Source organism: Maylandia zebra, linkage group LG15, assembly GCF_041146795.1.
Source record: "Maylandia zebra isolate NMK-2024a linkage group LG15, Mzebra_GT3a, whole genome shotgun sequence".
Taxonomy (NCBI): domain Eukaryota; kingdom Metazoa; phylum Chordata; class Actinopteri; order Cichliformes; family Cichlidae; genus Maylandia; species Maylandia zebra.
This window is the reverse complement of record NC_135181.1, coordinates 30,428,256-30,447,071: the sequence shown is the minus strand read 5'-3', so window position 1 is coordinate 30,447,071 and position 18,816 is coordinate 30,428,256. Positions and strand designations below refer to the sequence as shown.

At 42.2% G+C, this 18,816-nt stretch overlaps 2 protein-coding genes across 6 annotated transcripts in view; one reads left to right on the top strand and one right to left on the bottom strand.

Annotated features, from left to right (window-relative positions):
- The window catches only part of tab2 (TGF-beta activated kinase 1 (MAP3K7) binding protein 2), a 45,115-nt gene extending 38,527 nt beyond the window's left edge, over positions 1-6,588 (top strand). For 4 of the 5 annotated variants that reach the window (XM_004566237.5, XM_004566238.5, XM_004566235.5 and 1 more), the window contains 4 exons: positions 314-474; positions 1,569-1,662; positions 3,312-3,407; positions 4,480-6,588. In XM_004566237.5, the coding sequence (XP_004566294.1) occupies positions 314-474; positions 1,569-1,662; positions 3,312-3,407; positions 4,480-4,616 (488 nt within the window). In that variant the 3' untranslated portion in view covers positions 4,617-6,588. The remainder of the gene's footprint in view (positions 1-313; positions 475-1,568; positions 1,663-3,311; positions 3,408-4,479) is intronic. The other variant, XM_004566239.5, reaches the window with a different exon arrangement.
- A 964-nt stretch (positions 6,589-7,552) lies between these two features.
- On the bottom strand, positions 7,553-18,053 carry LOC101483526 (putative ribonuclease ZC3H12D). Its single transcript, XM_004566240.2, has 6 exons — positions 17,975-18,053; positions 16,468-16,871; positions 13,197-13,336; positions 11,009-11,243; positions 10,779-10,885; positions 7,553-8,955 (listed from the first exon to the last, which is right to left on the bottom strand). Exons 2-6 carry the CDS (start codon positions 16,848-16,850, stop codon positions 8,018-8,020), a joined length of 1,803 nt encoding a protein of 600 aa, XP_004566297.2. The 5' UTR covers positions 16,851-16,871; positions 17,975-18,053; the 3' UTR covers positions 7,553-8,017.
- Positions 18,054-18,816: the final 763 nt, after the last annotated feature.

The following is an 18,816-nucleotide window of genomic DNA, read 5'->3' as shown; positions in this document are numbered from 1 at the left end:
GGGCCGATGGCGCGATATGGCAGCCTCGCTTCTGTCAGTCTGCCCCAGGGCAGCTGCTGCTACAACTGTAGCTTGCCTTCACCAGTGTGTGAATGTTAGAGTGAATGAGTAATGGAATTGTACAGCGCTTTGAGGTTCTTGAAAAGCGCTATATAAATGCAATCCATTATTATAATTTTTATAAATGAGTTTTTCTTGAACTTTTCATGGATTTCACCCTCCGTCCTGTACAAATCAGGTTAAATTATGTTGTCATTTCTCATTGATAATAATTGTTACTGAGACTTCTTTGTGTTTGTCTCTTTTCTTTTAGCATTGTTGGTGCATCAGAAGGCACGAATGGAGAGGCTGTGGCATGAGTTGGAGATGAAGAAGAAGAAGCTGGAGAAACTAAAAGAAGAGGTCAATGAAATGGAGAATGACCTGACCAGGAGACGTCTGGAGAGATCGAACTCGGCTTCCCAAATTCCTTCTGTAAGGAGAATTTGTTAGTTACCAGAAAAAAAAAAAAGTCTATGGTGTGTGTGTTTTTGTGGGAGTGTCTTTTTTAAAACATTTGTAGTTGAATCTGGTGCATGAAGTTGGTGATATTTCTAATTAGGTGGAGCTGCTGTTAGCTAGCTAACTGTGAGCTAGTGTTGCTTGGTATTGAGGCTTAAGATTACTTACACAGGTTCTAAATAGCATTTAACATGTGCATAAATGCTACCTAACAGACTGCCATAAGAGCTTCACTGCTCATTGCAACATTTTCGTCACTTGTTGTTTTGATCTTTGGAGTGGAGAGCAGTTTTTAACACATCTGTCCAAAATATCTCGTAGGTATTCAACTGGGTAGAAATCTGGTAATGATCTCTTCGCTGAACCAGTCAGATTGTTCTAATCTTTGAAAAGGAGAATTGTCAAAAGTCTCCTAAACCACATCTTTTACTGGCAGATCAACAGATTATAAACAAAAACAGTTTATTATGATTGTATCAGCAGCTGATTTAGAAATAAAAATGCTAAAGAATCAGCATAACTGAAACCAAATGTACTTCTGGTTATTATTGATAGATAAAAGGCTGAATAGACAAAACCACATTATCTGGGTCATATTGCCATTCACATCAGTTCTCCTACACCCTGAAAATATGTTGATTACAGGGTCCATTTATGATTTGGCTGATAGCGCACACACTTTGTCTGATTCACTTTGCAGTTCATTTTAGAGCTGTGCAGCTACTTTCAGAAAAAAGAAAACACCCCTTCTTATTTTCTGCACATCCACCATCGCTGTTGCATTTACGTCTATGATTTTTGTTGTAATATTGCGGGTTTAGAAAGAGCAGTGCTTTCTGCTTTATGTCGAGTCAGCTGTTTTCATCGGGTTGAGTCAACAGAGTGGGGGAGAAAGTAGCTGAAGAAGGTTAATTGGATGGTGGTCTGAGCTCAGGAACTCTTTGGTTCAGTGTTGTTTACTGAGGAGAGTGGAACAGCTCTCCTCGTGACACGGTCACAGGTCACTGACTCCAAGCTACCTACATTTGAAGCTACGTGTCTGAACCCTTTCTTTTTTTCCCTTTCAGATTGATGAAATGAAGCAGTTGCGATCCCAAAACAGGTCATTGCAGATTGATATAGACTGCCTCAGCAAAGAAATTGATCTTCTTCAAACAAAAGGTACGAGCCTGACTCACCATCTCTGATTTATTTGTATCTGCGTGTATTTTCAGATTATAAAGCCAACAGTAAGTCATTAAATGAAGCAGGCCAGATCAGATTGAGGCCTGGCAGCAATAGCACATCACTCTGGCCTCCTCACATCCTCTTGACATATGCAGCCAAAGTGCTACCATTGTGCTGCTAACTACCAGTTCTTCCTGAATTGCATCCTGTAGCTGGTGGGTAACAAGGGATTTATTGGTCCCCTGGCAGCACTCCACTACCGACAGATCACTGCCGCTGCCTAACAGGTCTGCACAGGTGAAAAGGAAGGCATAAATAATCCTTGGGGATTTTTTTTTTTTTTTTAAATCACAACACAGAATCATTTTTGTTAAGGTATTACCGACTGTTAAAAAACAGTGAAATTTTGATGTATTTATTAATTTCAGTGAATTAGGCCTTTGTTGCAAATCATACATGGCACTTCCATAGATATCCTTATTATTTTAGCTGCTATTCAGAGACGGATTCATCTTGATGGAAAAGCTCCATCAAGATGAATGGATCCAAATGGTTTTTAAATGTAGGGGTGCACTGATCGCACTGAATGCAGTTTGGATACAATACTGATACCTTTGCTTTAGGTATCTGCTGACAGCGATTGCCTGTCCTATACTCACTTGACCACAGTTTGCAGTAAGGGGGAAAAAACATAGAAACAAAGATACAAATAAAAGTTTTTAGTGTTGCAAGACTGTAAAACTGACTTGCTGTTAGTGTCCTCCATGCTATGTATTGTTTGCAACCTTTGTTCATGTGTGATGTAAAAAAGAAGATTACCTATAACTCCTGGAAGAAATTATATTTTGTGTTTTCGGAGCAAGGCAGGCTAATTATTTGAATTTGAACTTTAGCTACATTTTTGGCATTCAATAATTACACACACAACTTGATATAATAGCAGTGAGATTTTTGCCCCTCCCTAAATTTTTAAACTGACTCAGTTAACAAGATCTATCTAGAGGAAGTAAGACTCAGTTTCCATAGGGGAACCTGTTGAGCTTGTGGAGTCAGCTTCAACCCCTTGTTACTCATCCAGTGGCTGCCATGCAAGTCTAGATATGAATTAGATATCTTAAACATTCAAACTCCCATTCTCTGGACTCCTTGTTTCAGCTTTTGCTGCTCATCAGATAACCCAGAATGAATGGAGCCCTGATGAGTGTATCTCAAATGTGTAGGTTTCTGTTGATTTAACTCATAGTGTGTGTGTGCTCTCTAAATGTAAATTCTTCCCAAACAGCACGCATTAGCAGAATTCTAGCATTTTATGGGTGAAATGGGAAATGTTGTAGCCATTCCTGCAAGAGCTGGCTGTTAGTTAGCTGTTTTTATAGTTTATAATGGTTTGCTGTTTTTACCTTGTAGCTTTCTTATTGGTGGTGCAGAAAAGATGCTTTGAAGGTCGTTGTCAGGGGATCTCCCTGCTAGGAAGTACCTCAGGACCTCTCTAGTGCCTAATGCTAATAGTACATCATACCTTTGCAATACTGTCCCTTAAGATTCAAGATTCTTTATTTGTCACGTGCATAGTTATACAAATACAACACGCGGTGAAATGTGTGGGAAAGGCTTGGTTCCATTCTCCTTCTTTTTGTGTACAGGACCACACTTTAATCCCGGTGCAATCCATAACTTTTACGACAACATTGGATTCCTCGGTCCTGTCCCACCCAAACCCAAAGGTACTTTATCTATTGGTAAGTTTAAAAAAGGTTGCATGTGTGACGTTTCTCATTGCACTGGCCACCGCCCCTGATATCATAAGGCACATGTGTCGAACTCCAGGCCTGGAGGGCGGCTGTCCTGCTTATTTTCCACCTAATCTGCCCTTGTAGCTTCTTATTGGGAAAGCACACCTGATCCAGCTAATCAGCAGCAGGTAGTGCAGGGATATCTCAAAAATAAGCAGGATACTGGCCCTCGAGGACTGGAGTTTGACACCCTTGTCCTAAGGTTAAAGCCGGCATGTGGTCAGGAGTCAGTGCACTACACTTCTCCTCGTGTTGATGTGCATGTCTGTATTGTAGCTGGACCACACAGCAGAGGGTGTGTAAATACTGAGACCTCATAGTGGAATGGTTGTGTGGTTCTTCTCAGTCCTGTTTCTATCGAGTATGCACTTCTTTTGCATGCTTAACAGATTTCTAAGCCCCTGTGATGCATGTTCAAATAGCATACCCTCATTTATGGTATTTGCAAAACTTTCAAAACTCCAGATAGGTGTTGTTTGGAATAAGTGTTTGAGAAAATATTGGAATCAGCCTGTCTTTCAGTCTTCCTTGGGGGGGGGGTTTCTTACAGAGTAAAAAATGTCTTCTATAAATAAGTTTTAAAGTATTTTAGCTCTTTTTCACACAGTCTCTGAACATTTAGCTTACACATAGTTGATGTGTCACAAGAGATACATATTGGCCTCATATTTGCCATTAGACCGGTGGTGATATTTGGCTCATCAGTCAAATCAAAGCTATGGAAACCGAATCCCATGAAGTATCGGTTCTTTGATAAACTGGCTGTCTTTTAAACTGGTGAGCTTACAAAACTTTGAAAAATGAAAAAGGAGGGTTTCCAAATATGAAACGGACACAGTGGACGCTGTTGTTATTTCATCATCTGATCTGCTTGTTGAAGTGGCAGCCTTTTAGAGACTCTTCTCCTTGACACAAAGGCACTATCAGAATATTACATTTAAGTGCTGATAAATGCATTCTTATGCTTGTGATGTTACATCTGTCCCATCCCTCACTCGACTCCTCTTCTCCTTCTCAGACACGGGCAGTAAGAGTGTGAAGCCCATCACAGACCAGGAGGACGAGGGGACGCAGTGGAGCTGCACAGCCTGCACCTTCCTCAATCACCCTGCCCTGATCCGCTGTGAACAGTGCGATTTCCCGCGGAACTTCTGAGCCAACAAGGCTGCGACGCGCTGCCCCTTCCTCTGCCCGCCTGTCTTCTAGCAGATTAGAACAGACCGGGGCTCTGTCTGTTACTTCCTAGATGTATGAAAACCGGGACAGGGCATAGTCCTCGTACACCGTGCAGCCCATTTGTTTTTGTTTTTTTGTTTTGTTTTGTTTTGTTATTTTCTTCTCCTCTCTATAGGCTTGTAGAACACTGTCCATTGAAGGCTTGACTGGATGGTGTTTACAGCTTGCGTTTCTTAATATAGGCTGGCAGAGTCGGATGATACCTCACCTTAGAGACTGGCATAGTGTGGGGTCCCGTTCTCCACACATCCCTTGCTCGACAGGTGACACTTTACACCCTGGGGATACCTCGCTGCTCCCACTTCACAGTATTACAAGCGTGGCCCTGCAGCGTGATTGCACACATGCACACTCAACACAGATGTGCCTTTTGCTGATTTTTCTTTTTTTTTTGTCCCTTTTCTTCTTCTTCTGTGGTGGTGGCATGACTGGGGAAGGGGGGGTGGGAACTGTGTTGAGCCACCGTTCTCCACTTGAAGGGAACTCGTGGACTTTAAAGTTTGTTTGCTGTTTGTAGTGGATGCCAAAGGAGGAACCGCCAGTGTTGCTGTCACTCAAACGTGCCTACTTTCCTCAGCGCCATTCTCTGTGTCTCTGATCGTGAGTTACCAAAACGCGAAACAAAAAACGGTTGCATGGTTTGTGTACAGAACACGGAGGCAGAAACTCCCCTCAAGCTTTTTACTGTACATAATTTTAGAATGTGCCTTTTAAAACCGTTCTTCCTCACACTATGAATCACTTGTATTTCCTGTAAGTATAGCTTTATAGACTTTTATTAACTTGTTTTGATTCCCTTCTTTCAACCAAATAAGCACCGTGCCCCCTTTTTAAGCTTTGATTTCTGTGAGAGTTGAAGCCTTGCAGAAGGAGAGGAGTGGAGCTGTTCAAACCCCTCGCAGTCATCATGAAGCTACGTCTGCCCGGCCCGTTCATCGCCCGCGTCATTGCTGAGGTTCCTGTGTATGATCTGCAGATGCAGCAAAAGTGGAAGGCGATGGAGGCGTCTTGTTTTTGTTTTTTTCCTGTTTTGTGAGTGTATGTGTGTGCGTGCGAGTGTAAGCGTGAGTGTGTGTTTTTGTTTTCCAGGACACCAATTACGTTCGGGACTGTTGGGGGTGGGTTTGGAGAGGGGAGGGAAGGGGTAAATAACAAACTGCCATCTTATCTGACAACTGGAATGTAGTTTTGATGTTTGGAGGACAACGACACCTCAGTGCAAAGAGACACTCACTCTCCAGTGCAATCAAGAACCATGTCAAAGTGCTCCTGGAACAGTTTCCATGTTGCTGTGTGCCTGAATTGGCTTTTTGTTAGGTACCAAAGGTCAAAGTGAATATATTTCTGTTAAAGGTGTTCCTGTGCCTTACAGTCAGGATTGTTGCGTGTTGGGAGCAGTTGAGGCAAAACAAACTGTCTATTCTGCACACTTTGCTTTGGAGCAGTTCATCCTCCTAAGCTTTTATTGCAGAGGGTTTTTCTAAAATGTACTTCCTGTCATGTTTCACTGTGGAACTGTGGATTATGTGAAACAATGGCTTGCATTAGTGCCTTTGTATTAATAACCTGCCCTGTCACATCCAAGTTTGTTTGTTTTGTTTTTTTTTTAAACCCCTAAAATTTCCTATGACTTTAACTCACTGATTTATGAATTTATAAATGAATTCTTGTCTCTTAAGCACTTAATGTCATACTTTTTTCTTTTTCCAACCCCCAAAAACCAGTTTTCAGCTTTATCTGCACCTTGGTGTGAAGAGGCAGTTTATTCATGTTTTAATACATGAAAAAAAAAAATTTGGACATCTAAAGTGTTTTTTGATTTTAGCTGGGAAAACTGTCTTTGTAACAGATAAGTTATTTGTAAAAATTAAAAAAAAAAATCTATTCAGAATGTTTGTGCTGCTTCTGTCATGTTCTGAATGTTCTGTCCACTAGATGGCAGTATAGCTCAGTGTACAGGTTGGCTGGGAGATTGTTTCCCTGCAGATGGTTAGATAAAAAGAAATTTATGATGCAGTCTTTTTCAAAATTGCCTAATATAGCAAAATGAAGCAATAATTTCCAGCTTTATCTTTATTATCACATTTCAGCGTTTCATCGTGTTATCTACTACCTGCATTTTTATGGCCATGGCCTATGGACCTTTTATGTCAGCCCTTAAAAACCAAGGAAGAAAGATATTGCAAAAGTGCTCACATGTCAGAGAGCACTCTGGCCTCCTCTTGGTTTATTTCCTGCTTCCTTGTATTTCGTCCAGTCTTTTGTAAGTCAACAGCTTTCTGGGAAATGCAACGGTACATTAAACACAAAACAAAATGTCACACAGGTTTAAAAAGAGGCTCAGAAGCCCGTGTCTCGGGAGGAACATGCATGTGCTTGACGTGTGAAGGAAAACGTCTGCAGCGTCATTACTGGTTGAACAGCGGGCTCACTTTAAAGTAGACGTACTCTGCTGTTCCTTATTTGCTGTTCTGTACTGTTCCAGTATGGCCAGAGTTTAAAATCGTGAAATCGGTGTATGTACACAAATCACTGAGCAAAAAGCTCAGCTGGAGGAGATGTACGCAGGGTGGTGGCACTTCTGTACAGACTTTACTTTTCAGATCCAGAAGCTATGTTTGTTTCTCTGATGCAGCCCTAGGTGTAAACAGCTTGTTTCAGATTGATGGCATGCACCAAAATAAGGATCATTTTGAACTGTAAATCATGCAAAGCTGCTCTACTAAAGCTACCATCAGAGAGCAATGGCTGTCTTTTTTTTCTTTTCTTTTTTTAATGACATTAATGGCATTGAAATTTCACCTTAGCTTCACATCTATAAGCACAGTTTCAAATAGAAAATTACCCAGTGGTAATGTGGTTTGAGCGCTTTTATTTCTCAGCAAAAACAAGGCATTCGAATTCATATTAAAAATAGATCAATGACATTCTTTACAGAAATATAGAATATAGCGTTCCTCACTTTGAGGCAACATGGGAAAACAACACATGCTGCTTTTATTTAAAACACAAAATTTTCAGGCTACAATAAGTAGCTTGTATGGAGCTTAGTGCATTGCACTTTTACACTAGGATAAAGAGAGAGCACTCAATCTGCTACATTTTCTGCAGATCGTGTCACTTTGTAATGCTTCAAATGAAGGGTAAGTTTGCATCATGTTCAAGCAAGACAAATCATTTTGCACAGTACAAACTGTCATAATGAATTCACAGTAATTTCGAGAAGTGCTCTCGTTCTTCAGTTTTCACTTTTCTTTTGAATTGAGAACTCCAACATGGGCTCGGTTTGAAGAAATGTAAAAAAAAAAAATCCTTGGGATCTAGAAACTGAAGTGGCTCGCTCTGTAGTTCTGGATGAGAGAAATCAGTTCAGACATGTCAGACACGTGCGGGTAAGCATTCATGACTTGCTCTACCATGTTCTGGGGGAATAGGGTGCTAAGCTGGATCCTCAGAGCCTTCCTCCGCTCGCTCAATGGGCTCTTAGCCCCACTGCTCAGCCTAGGGTCAGACAGGCTGCCCTGCACCCATGGGTCCCTGGGCAAGCTGTGGGTCTGTCTGTGGGAGGGCTGTCTGTAGTACTGCTTCTCTGCAAATTGAGAGGGAAGCTCCCCATTATGTGGTGGTAGAGCTGGACATGAGCTCCATCCATGCTGCTGGAGGTGGTGGTGCTGCTGCTGCTGGTGGCTGTTTGGGGATAGTCTGGTCTGCTGGTGACAGCACCTGCATTGACTGCACGTGGGGGGCTCACGCGATGCCAGTCCATTTGGCTGAGCGTAGTAACCCCCGTTCAGGCAGATCCTCGGGGCGTTGCCACCATAAGACCCAGAGTACTCATCTTGACTCAGGCTGTAGCTGGCCACCCCGCTGCTGCAGCTGTGCACAGGTTGCTCCCTGCTGTAGGCCATGTCATGGATATAGAGCCTGGACAGAGAGCTGTCCATGGAGCTGAAGGCTTCATCTATATCTGGGCTCGGGCAGTGTTGGAGACTTGAGTTCATTTGGTTTCTCGGGCTGCTGGTGTCCCTCTGACAGATGGACTGCTCCCCTGGCGAAGCCCTGTGTGACAGCTCATCTATGCCCAGAGGTGGAGGGGTGGAGATGTACCTGTGCTCCTGCTGATATGCAGCAGGGGAGATGTTCTTGGCTCTGTCTCTGTCTCTTAGGGCCCTCAGCTCATCAGCCACTGACAACTGGGACTGGTTGGCCCTCTCTGGATGGTAGAACTTACACTTTACTCCATAAGTGCATTTCTTTCCTAAAAGACAAAAATACAAATTCCCAAAATTAGAAATTGTGTCTGGGCCACTACAAGCTAAACTTTAGCTCAGGATGTGTGTAAAAGCCACTAGAATTACAAACAAATCATCTGCTCTCTTTGTTTCTTTGGCACTCACAGTGTAGGGCACTTTGTAGCTGTCTTATAAATGGATGTCTTTAAGTCCAGTCACTGACTGACTCCTCAGCTAAGCTCTTCCTGAGAGATCAGGGCCTTCCACAAATTTCAAATTCTCCAGTTGAAAAGTCACTGCTGAATGAGCGCAGACAAGTGAAGCCAGAGCCCCCTACTGGCTCAGTTTCTCCTCATTTGTTGGCCATAAAGCACATGATTTCAACATTTAACAACCTTACTTTTTTTTTTTTTTTTTTTTTTTTTTTTAAACAAAAAACTGTACCAGTCATTAAAAAAAGGTTGTGATGTGTTGAAATCTGAGTTTTGTAATGACATCTGGAGACTTTATACTTCCTCTGTGGGCTGAAAAATCATTCTATTCTTATGAAATATTGAGATAATGTCAGGAATACACTGTGGTCAGTCTGGGTTTATCTCCAGCATTTCCCACATTTACTACTTCGCAGTCAGAAAGTCTGGGCTTTACTGTTTTTTCTGGAGGGGGGAAGGTTTACTCAAGTTTCAAACTATTTTACATGCTGGTGATTACAGTTATTAAACTCCACACCAGATTTAAGGCTGTATTTTAGACACAGGCACATTCCCAGAAACCGGAGTATGTCATAAACTTTCCATTTGGTTGTGCCATATTGGAGAAAATTCCATATACAAAAGTAGACGTGAACTGAACCTGTGGCCCTCACTGAATTATATCAACTACCAAATGAATGAGCTGTTCACCTCAACAGTGGTGGATGACTTATTTGGATTTCAAGGTCATTTTTATCAATTATAGGGTGAATTACCACCGCTACCATTCTATATTTAATCATTAGTTATTATTAATTTCTAACTATTTCGTCCTGTTTCCCTCCCATCACCCCCAACTGGTCTTGGCAGATAGCCGCCTCTCACTGAGCCTGGTTTTGCTGGTTTTCTTCCTGTTAAAATTGAGTTTTTGAGCACTTTGGCAACAGTGGGAAGGAAAGAGGGTCATTTGATTGTTGGGGTTAATCGTCTTGTAGGGACTGAGAATTATTTTTGAACTTGGAATTATGCAAAGCTACTCACTGCTTAAAGCAGAATGTCTTCTTCAAAGTAAAATTAGCTTTATCAGTTACTATTGTCTGTAAAGGTTCTCAGTCATCCAGGTCATCATAGTCTAAGGAGCTTAGAAAGAAAAGCATCTGGACTTCTTTCAGTTGCTTGAAGATGTTTCACCTCTCATCCGAGAAGCTTCTTCAGTCCCTAGAACTGAAGAAGCTTCTTGGATGAGAGGTGAAACGGCTTCAAGCAACTTAAAGAAGTCCAGATGCTTTTTTTTTTTTCTTTCTAAGCTCCTTAGATCAGCTACTTTTAAACATAAATACTCATGATACTAGTGTAAAACGACCTGTTTGTATGCACTGGTCCTCTGCTGTGTGTGCTGAAGTTTGGACAGGAAATGCTGGTGGGAATCTTCTGATGCAAGAAATGCATCATATTTGCTTACTGTCATGTTTGCTTAACAGCAGTGTGTGTGTGGGTGTGTGGGTGTATCCCTGGTGACTGAACTTGAAATGGTATCTGCTCAGAAAACAAACCTCTATTTACACAGAAGTTCCATTGATTGTATATATTTTTTCTTATCTTTAGAGGAGCACAAGGAAGTGTAACATGAGCTGTCTGTTCAAATAGACCGTACTAACCATATGGACAATGCTGCAGCTTGTTTTCTGGGGTGCGTGGCTTCTTTCTCAGAAAATCATCAATAGTGGGACCATTCCTGCCCAGAGGATCATCTGGAGGCATGAACCTGCACCGGCACAGAGTTGCAGTTAGTCTAGCTGAACACATGGTCCAATAGTGGGGCAAATCACCCCCAATCAGCCATGCAAAACAAGTAACCCCCTTCAACCTGCCCCTTAAGAAGCCTTACTTGTCATTGGCGAATGTGTACATCAGCAGCCTCTCCTCTATGAATTTCTTCCACTGGAGGTTCTCTGTCTGCAGGTCGCGGTAGTTGTCATTGGACACGATGATGCCATCTGAGTCAAAGGCCAGCTTGACTATGTAGCGGTCATCATAGCACACCACCCTCTTCCCGTTTACGCAGCGGGATGGCGTGTACACCAGGATCTTCCTCCTCTCCAACTCGTGGAGAATATGTTGATCTATGGGACAAATATTATACAGGTTAGAGATTACTTTAAATGATGTGTGGTAACGTCCTTGACAGATACGAGACATTTATTCAGGCAGGTGACTGAGGCACCTTGTACTCCATGTGAGCTTTTAATCTTTTCTCAGTCTCTTTGTTTTTACAGTAAACATCACACCAGGAAGAAACAATTTGTGGATTTTTTTTACCTGACACTGATAATGGCAATAAAAGCTGACTGCAGCTTTCCGGAAAGCAGCTATTTTTAGCCGACATGATTGGACATGATTGGACATGATTGGACATGAACGACGTGTAGGATTTCAGTTTTCATGCTTACACTTCCTCATTGTTTAAGGAGGCTCTATGGGTTCAATACCTGCTTTTCACAATGAAACGAGGTCATAACTATTGGATGGGCTCCATTGGAAGCCACCAGCTGCCAAACAAGATGACTCTAACAGCCAGGAAGAAGGGACAGGGATTTACCAGCAGCCATCTGTTATGTGCCCCACTGGCAAAGTACATGTTAAGAACACTTATAAAGATTTTATTTCCTTCAAATCCTCCGAGCTGTGGCTCAGGAGGGTGGTAATAGCAAAAGCACTAAGTACCAGTCCATTTACCATTTTTGTGATTGCTTTGCTAATAACCGATCAGACAGTGTGTGGCACACAGTGTAGTGGCATGCACTGTTTTCTTCAGCTTATTTAAATGAACTGCTTCTCTAACAGAAAAATGCATCATTTCCTGTGAAGCACACTTTTTCTACCTGGAAACTCTGACTGTTTACAAGTGCTTCAGACTACATTAAAGCTTTACACTGATGAACTACAAAAAACAACCTGCTTTGTCGACCAGCATAGTTTCAGGTTGGGTTTCTTTATAACACGTGCACACACACAGGCAGCAGGACGTTCAGGCAGCTTCTGTGTATTTGATTATATTTGAGTCAGGAGTACTGTTGGTAAGCCAAACTTACAATTACAAAAGTATATGAGCTGAGGATGTACTAGTATTCAAATGGCATGATTTAACTGTAACGTAAACACAGATTAAAGTTCCACTAATCAGTATACATTATATTGACAGTGTAATAAACCACTGAGTGTACTGTCACAGTGGCTGCTTGTCTCCATTTAAATGCTCTGCTAGTCTGTATCATCTGGATTTAGAAATATTAGACTGCATTTGGCACATTAAAGCAGATTCATTCTATGTACTGCATGCTGTATGCTGCAACTACCACTGCAAGCTCCTTTGGAACCCATGTCTGTTGACATAATCAGTCTTATATATGTTGTCACTGATGTGCTTTGCTCTGCAGTCTTCTGCTGGTTTTTTTGTGTTTTTTATGTTTGTGCACAGAAAGACCCACTGCAAAAGGAATAACATTCAGATTTTATCTAACCCTGAATTGAATAAGCTGAAGAAAATGGATGGACACATGGTCCTAACAGAAATAAAATGAATGACTGCAGCTTTATAATAGGCAGAATAACACACCCCACTGTGTGAAGCAGGAAAGGAGGAAATTCAATTCAGCTTTATTTATGTCAAATGCCAAATCGAACAACCATCACCTCAAGGCACTTTTATGTAGTAAGGTAAAGACCTTACAATGGAAAAGGGAAAACTGCAACAACCGGATAAACCAAGTAAGCACCTGGCAAAAGTGGGAAGGAAAACCCCTTTTAATAGAAAGACATTTCTTCCTGGTTACTGAGCCAAGAATCCCTGTAATCAAATTGAGGATCTTGAATGTAAATGCTGACAAACAAAACGCTGAAGTAATTATGGAATCATAACTGAAGCGTGAGTTAATCAGGCTTCACTTCTACTTCACCCTGACCAGGAGGATTCAATTATAAAGGCACTTTTTCATCAGTGAACAAGAATAATTAGTGGAGACTTGACAAACACAGCTGACCTGAGCTGAGTGCACAGCACTGTCAGGTGACCTTACCTGTGATGGGCGCCTCAGGCTTCGGCTGCTCCTTCCTCCACAGGGGGACGAACACAGTGATGTCGCGCATCCCTTTGTCCCAAAACCAGTTTACTGCCAGCTGGAGACCCTGGCACGAAAACACCTTCTTGTTGCCGTGGCTACAAAAAAAAACAACGCATACAAAAACCAGAGTGAACAACAGAAGAAAAAACAAAACAGAGAGCTTCTTCTTTTGCGCTAACGTGCACATTTTGCCCACACATGCTTCTCCCTTTTTCAGGAAACTAATGATGTTGCAAGTGTTCACTAGTTCATGATTGCACAAGCACAGAGATAAGTCGTTTTCAACGTAAGAGAGACTCTTCACGTGGAATTTGTGAGATCATTTATTAATGTTTTAAAATTCACAAAGTGGAAGCTTAAAACAAACAACCTTCTCCAGCAATGTATTAATCGTGAAATTTTGAGGAAAACAGAATAAGGTTACATTTCACTACACTGCTGAATTGTGGTCATTGTCACACCTAGCCAGGAGAGCCTGAGACAACACGACACTTGTGTTTGTTCTAGTTCAACATTCATTCTTTGGAACAGCTCAACATTTATTCTCTGAAATACAAACCTACTGTATGAAGTCAAAAGGCTTCAGAAGAAGTAAACTGGATCGTTTTGCCTGCAGGAAAAGAATAAGGCGTGTGCTTGTGGGTGTTCCCCTTCTTTTCATCATCAGGAAGTGGCAAGATACTTTGCATACAACAGGTAACAAAGATAAAGCTTTTGGCATGAGCTAGTTTATGGATCCGAGATAATCTAGCTAATCTACCTTGCATAACTTTACAGATGACTCACAGATGACACTTTAAAATGATATTTCCTGTCTTGTTTAAGCTCCCAGAGAAGTCGAATGAGACCAGAGGGCTGCACGTTCATTCGTGAGTTAAAGGGAACAAAATAAAAGCAACTAATTAACTTTAGAAATTTAAATGAAAAAAGTGGATTTTTAAGAATAAATGAACAAATGAATTTTTTTATTTGTGGCTACTATAACCAAAAACAGTGCAGGAATGTAAAAAATTAATGCTTTTTATTTATTTATTATTGGTCTATTTTTCATGAATCAGTATTCTGATTCAACTCATTACCTACTTTATTACAGTTGTAAAGAGGTGTTGTTTAAGTTTTGATAAACTTGTGCATAGGAGTTACTGAATCTTTTAAACATCACATAAGAGGAAAAAGTAAAAAGCCACTTGAGCTACTTGATTCTGGCCTGTGTCAGACTGTGCTGGTGTTTGGCAGCAGTTTCCAGTGTAAAGTGCCATCTGCTGCTGTAAACATTAAAGCTGCAAGCTTAATAATTAGCTAAAACAGGTTAAAGTGTTCTGTAAAGCTGAGGGGAACTAGTGGGTGAAAAGTGGTTTGTCTGTGGGTTTGTCACTGTGAGCGTCTTTCAGATTGGTGATATATAAATCCGTGCAGCTTTAAATCCTCATGTATTGCTGATAAAGTCTCAGTCTGCTGAGTAATGAGTTTACCCGAGCTGCCAGATCAGCAGTTCGTACCTCCAAAATGTTATAAACATGTCTTTTTTTTTTTGTACATTTCTCATGTGTGAATCGTTCTCTTTTGATAAACGTGAAGAATTACTTGTCACATGTGCTGGAGCATAATGTTTTTTGTGTCAAGAGGGAATGAAGGGACGTGTCATGATTAATCTAGGTATGGGCTCAGAAATGACAGATTTATCAAACCAAGAATGTGGGGGTGTTTCAATCAAAAAACTAAAAAGATGTGGGTTTTTGCAAGAATCTTGCAAAAACACGGTGTGAACGGCAATGTGTAGGAGTAGTAGGTTTTTGTTTTTTTGTTGTTTTTTTTTACTTAGTGCTTTTTTTTTTGTTTTTTCTGCAGCTGTCGGGCCTAAAATGTAATTACAGGTAATCCAGTTTCAATAAAGTGCAGCAGTAAAATCCCTTTGACTGATTTCCTTTACATGGCCACAAAAAACTAATCAGGAAGAAAGAGCAGTGAGAGGCTCTGATGACTGAGGACAGGAACTGGGTCTGTTTTTCCCATGAGACACTCAAGTTCCACTTAAACATGATAAACTGTACGTCAGCTTCAGAGCTGAAGAAGGGAAACAAAACAGGGAAACCGATGAGAGCTACCCCCCACAGCCTCTGAGGTTTCACACCTGAGGCTGGACTACAGTTACACCATCTTACCTGGGAATAAAGCAGTGACAGTAAATATCTGAGCCCTCTTCCTCTTTCAGCTCACTTCATGTCCTTACAGGAATATGCGTTATGAAAACATTGCTCCTTTGCTTTTTGTTTTGAATTCATGCCATACCGTCTTTGATTCGAGCGAAAACATTTTTCACTCCAAACTTCCTTGTTATCTACTTTGGGTGGAGGTGCAGATGCCAACCGTGAGATCAAATGGCGTTAATGTACAGTGCTACACGTGTAACAAGTCACGCTCGATACAAACATCACTTAAAGAGCTCAAACCTGACAAGTAAAACGCACTGTGGAATGGTAACTGTGTCAAAGGCCCTTCAGGGCACGAACATAATCTGGAATTGAGTGAAAAAACAAAAGGGAGAAAAGTGTCGGCTCAGATCATGTTTTCACTTCCCACGTCTTTAAAGAGGAAGTGTTTTGCAATCACATTTGTGAACTGAAACAAGTTCTGACATAGACAGACAGACAGCCTCTGGTGAGAGATTGAAAAGTTAAACCAAAGTTATCCTCATTCAGCCTCACAGAGAGGAACGCGTCTCCGCTCTTTTTACTGCCTCAAACAAGTGTTTTTTGTTTTGTTTTTTCCAGGAAGTGACGAAGCGTGTTTTCTTTGCTGTGAAAAAACGGTTTGCTTCCTTGTGCCTTCGTGCCTGTCTGATGAATAAAGTGAGCGAAGGGCTTCGGTACAGTTGTGAACAGCTGCCTAACACCCATCGGGTCTGTGGCACAAACTTGGGGTTAGAGTTAACTTCGCTCTCAGATGTTACCTTTCAAATCAACACTCTTACACACTTGTTCTGTAAGATCAGCTCCATTTCAGAGAGGCGAACATTCAATTAAAACTTTACGGGTGGATGTTGAGAAGCTCAGATAAGATGTATTCATTGCGTTTCACCCCCACCCACTCCGCCTAACACCTGACAGACACGGTTACTCTGATATGAAGAAGTATGAAGTTACTGTAGTGCACTGTAACTGGAGGACTCCTTCCACTGTACTTAATGCATAAGCATACATAAAGCGAATGTCATGTGCTGACTCACCTCATGGCCACGTTGCTGCCGTCTATAACCACCGGTCTGAATCCAGCTGCCGCTTCTCTGTCCGGTCCCGGTCTGGCTTGGCTGGGGCTGGGGCTGCAGCCTCTGGGCACCAGCTTGGGGCTGTTTGGCACGCTCCTGTTGTTGTGGGTGCGAGTGTGGCACGTCTTTATCAGCTCCTCCAAGATGTCATTGGTCTGGGCGTCGTGCCGGAGGCTCTCCAGTACCCTGAGGATGTCGCTGTAAGAGTATCCTAACTTGAGAAAGCGCTCCACTTTGGCGTCCATGGTTGCCAGCGAATCAGAGTGGCTCCTCTCCTCCTCCTTTGCGCGCTCGGGACCGTCTGGCTGGGGAATCCTACTCTTCGCCTCCTTATTGTGGCTCATCGGCGTTTCCACGGAGACAGCCTGTGTTTTGGAACAGTTGACAAGTGTCAAAAGAGGAGGAGGAGGAGAGGAGAAGGGCGAGGGGTGGAGACAGAGAGTGTCGGTATAAACACAGGAAGCGCAGCTGCGGTCTCACAGGGGTTTTCAGACAAATTGACTGTGGTTGATAGAATCTGCTCTGGTTACCACAACCTCATGACTGCGAACGCTTCACTGACGTCATGCTGGCTAAGAAAGCCCCTTTCTCTGTCTCTCCTCCTCACACACACACACACACACACACACACACACTAGGAGAGGAAGCAAAGGGTCTGCACTGATCACAGCTCTAATTTTACCTACAGTCACACCCTGCTCTGCCAAATCATGAATGAATGGAACTGATGTGAGCGGCCTCTCCCATTCCACCCGCGTGCTGTTGCGCTCTCTGGAAAACCCCCTCTTGCGCTTCAGGTCCAAACACAGATCACAGTGAGTGTAGAGGTGAAGAAAAAATACTGCTGAATGACTCAGCCCACTTCTTCTGTTTGTCCTCCCACAAAGACAGAGCTATTTCGAGTAGGAGACCTTCACAATGTTCTCACACACGAAACCGCTGTGAGGAAGTGTCACTGACCCTTCAGCCTATACGCCATCGCACTTTTGTGCAACGCAGGATGAGCTGATTACTGTACTGCCCTCCGTGTGTTAACGCAACATTTCAGGTATGAGGAAGAAAGAACAAAGCAAACAAAAAGCAAACAAAAAGCAATCTAACAATCGTTTCATCTCTAAGAAGATTGTTCGACCTATAAAAGCTATTATTATCTCACCAGAACCAACATTCCACAAATATCTGTAAAGGAGAAGCTGTTTTCATCTGACACCACCTACAGTACTGTCAGCAAGGGGCTGCAGTCTGCACAGGCCTGCTGCAGCCTGCAGCAGACCACATCCTCTGCTGATCACTTGGTAAACTGCAAGCTCCTAGCACTGTTTTCTGAAAAAGCCACACTATCTCCCACAACCTCTGTGCTCAGGGCAGACCGCACGGTCTGGACCTGACACAGAGCTACACATGACAAGACTGCACCCTCAGCTCACATTCAGCACAAACAGCAGTCAGACTTTGAGTTCACACTTACAGATTCAGCAGGTAGTGGCTCGCAGCATTAATCTCTTTCCCTCTGTGTGTGTGTGGGATCTGCTCTCAATGAGTGACTTACATAGACAAAACCACTGGTCTGTGTGAAGCTGCTCTTATTACTCACTGGAGGAAGTAAAGGCTGCTGAGAAAAAAAAGGGGGAGAGAAAAAAACCCTCTATGACCAGTAAGGAAGAGAACATGTAAATAAGCCATCTGAACTTCCTTATGTGCAGCAGCCAGGGCTGATCTGGGATCTGGGAGTCAAAGGGATATGTTTGACCTTTCTCCTCGCTTTTTTTTTCAGCTCTTGTGATGTGGTGTAATAACTGAACTGGACAAGTTAGACCAAGGCTTTAGACTGTTTCCATGAGCTGTTTGACATTTTCTTTTCAATTCAAGTGTGTTTGAGTTGCCTTCAAACACACAATCTGTGCTGATTTCTGCTATTTGTTGTCTGTTATGGGATTATGAGGAAGTAAGTCTACTGTCAGGCCTGGAGTTCAGTTGCTTAACATGTTTGTCTGAAACTGCAGGATGGTCACTGAGTGTAGAGTCAAAATTTGCCTGCTATATTTTCCATGTTGTGGCAAAAACAATGGTAGTATGTGTTAATAGTTATGTTTGAAGTAACATGGCTGTCTGATGTGGGCAACGGCCTAAAAAGGAGAGAAAGAAAACTAATGTGGAGTTTCAAAGGTGAGTCAGTCTTGTGAAACAGCTGCTGGTGAAAAATGAAGCCAGTGTGGAAGAAACCTGCAGTTCTTCTAATGGCCACTTGAGGCTTACTCGGTGTAATTCAGGGCTCAACTTTACTAAAAATCTTGAACATAATAACTCAAG

What these genes read in the sequence shown, in the direction of transcription:
- LOC101483526 (XM_004566240.2), bottom strand. Translation starts at nt 16,850, where the DNA reads ATGAGCCACAATAAGGAGGCGAAGAGTAGGATTCCCCAGCCAGACGGT. An exon ending in GGCAGCAACGTGGCCATGAG is followed by an intron (nt 13,337 to 16,467) that starts GTGAGTCAGCAC and finishes TTTTTTTTGTAG; the next exon opens with CCACGGCAACAAGAAGGTGT. An exon ending in TACACATTCGCCAATGACAA is followed by an intron (nt 10,886 to 11,008) that starts GTAAGGCTTCTT and finishes GTGCCGGTGCAG; the next exon opens with GTTCATGCCTCCAGATGATC.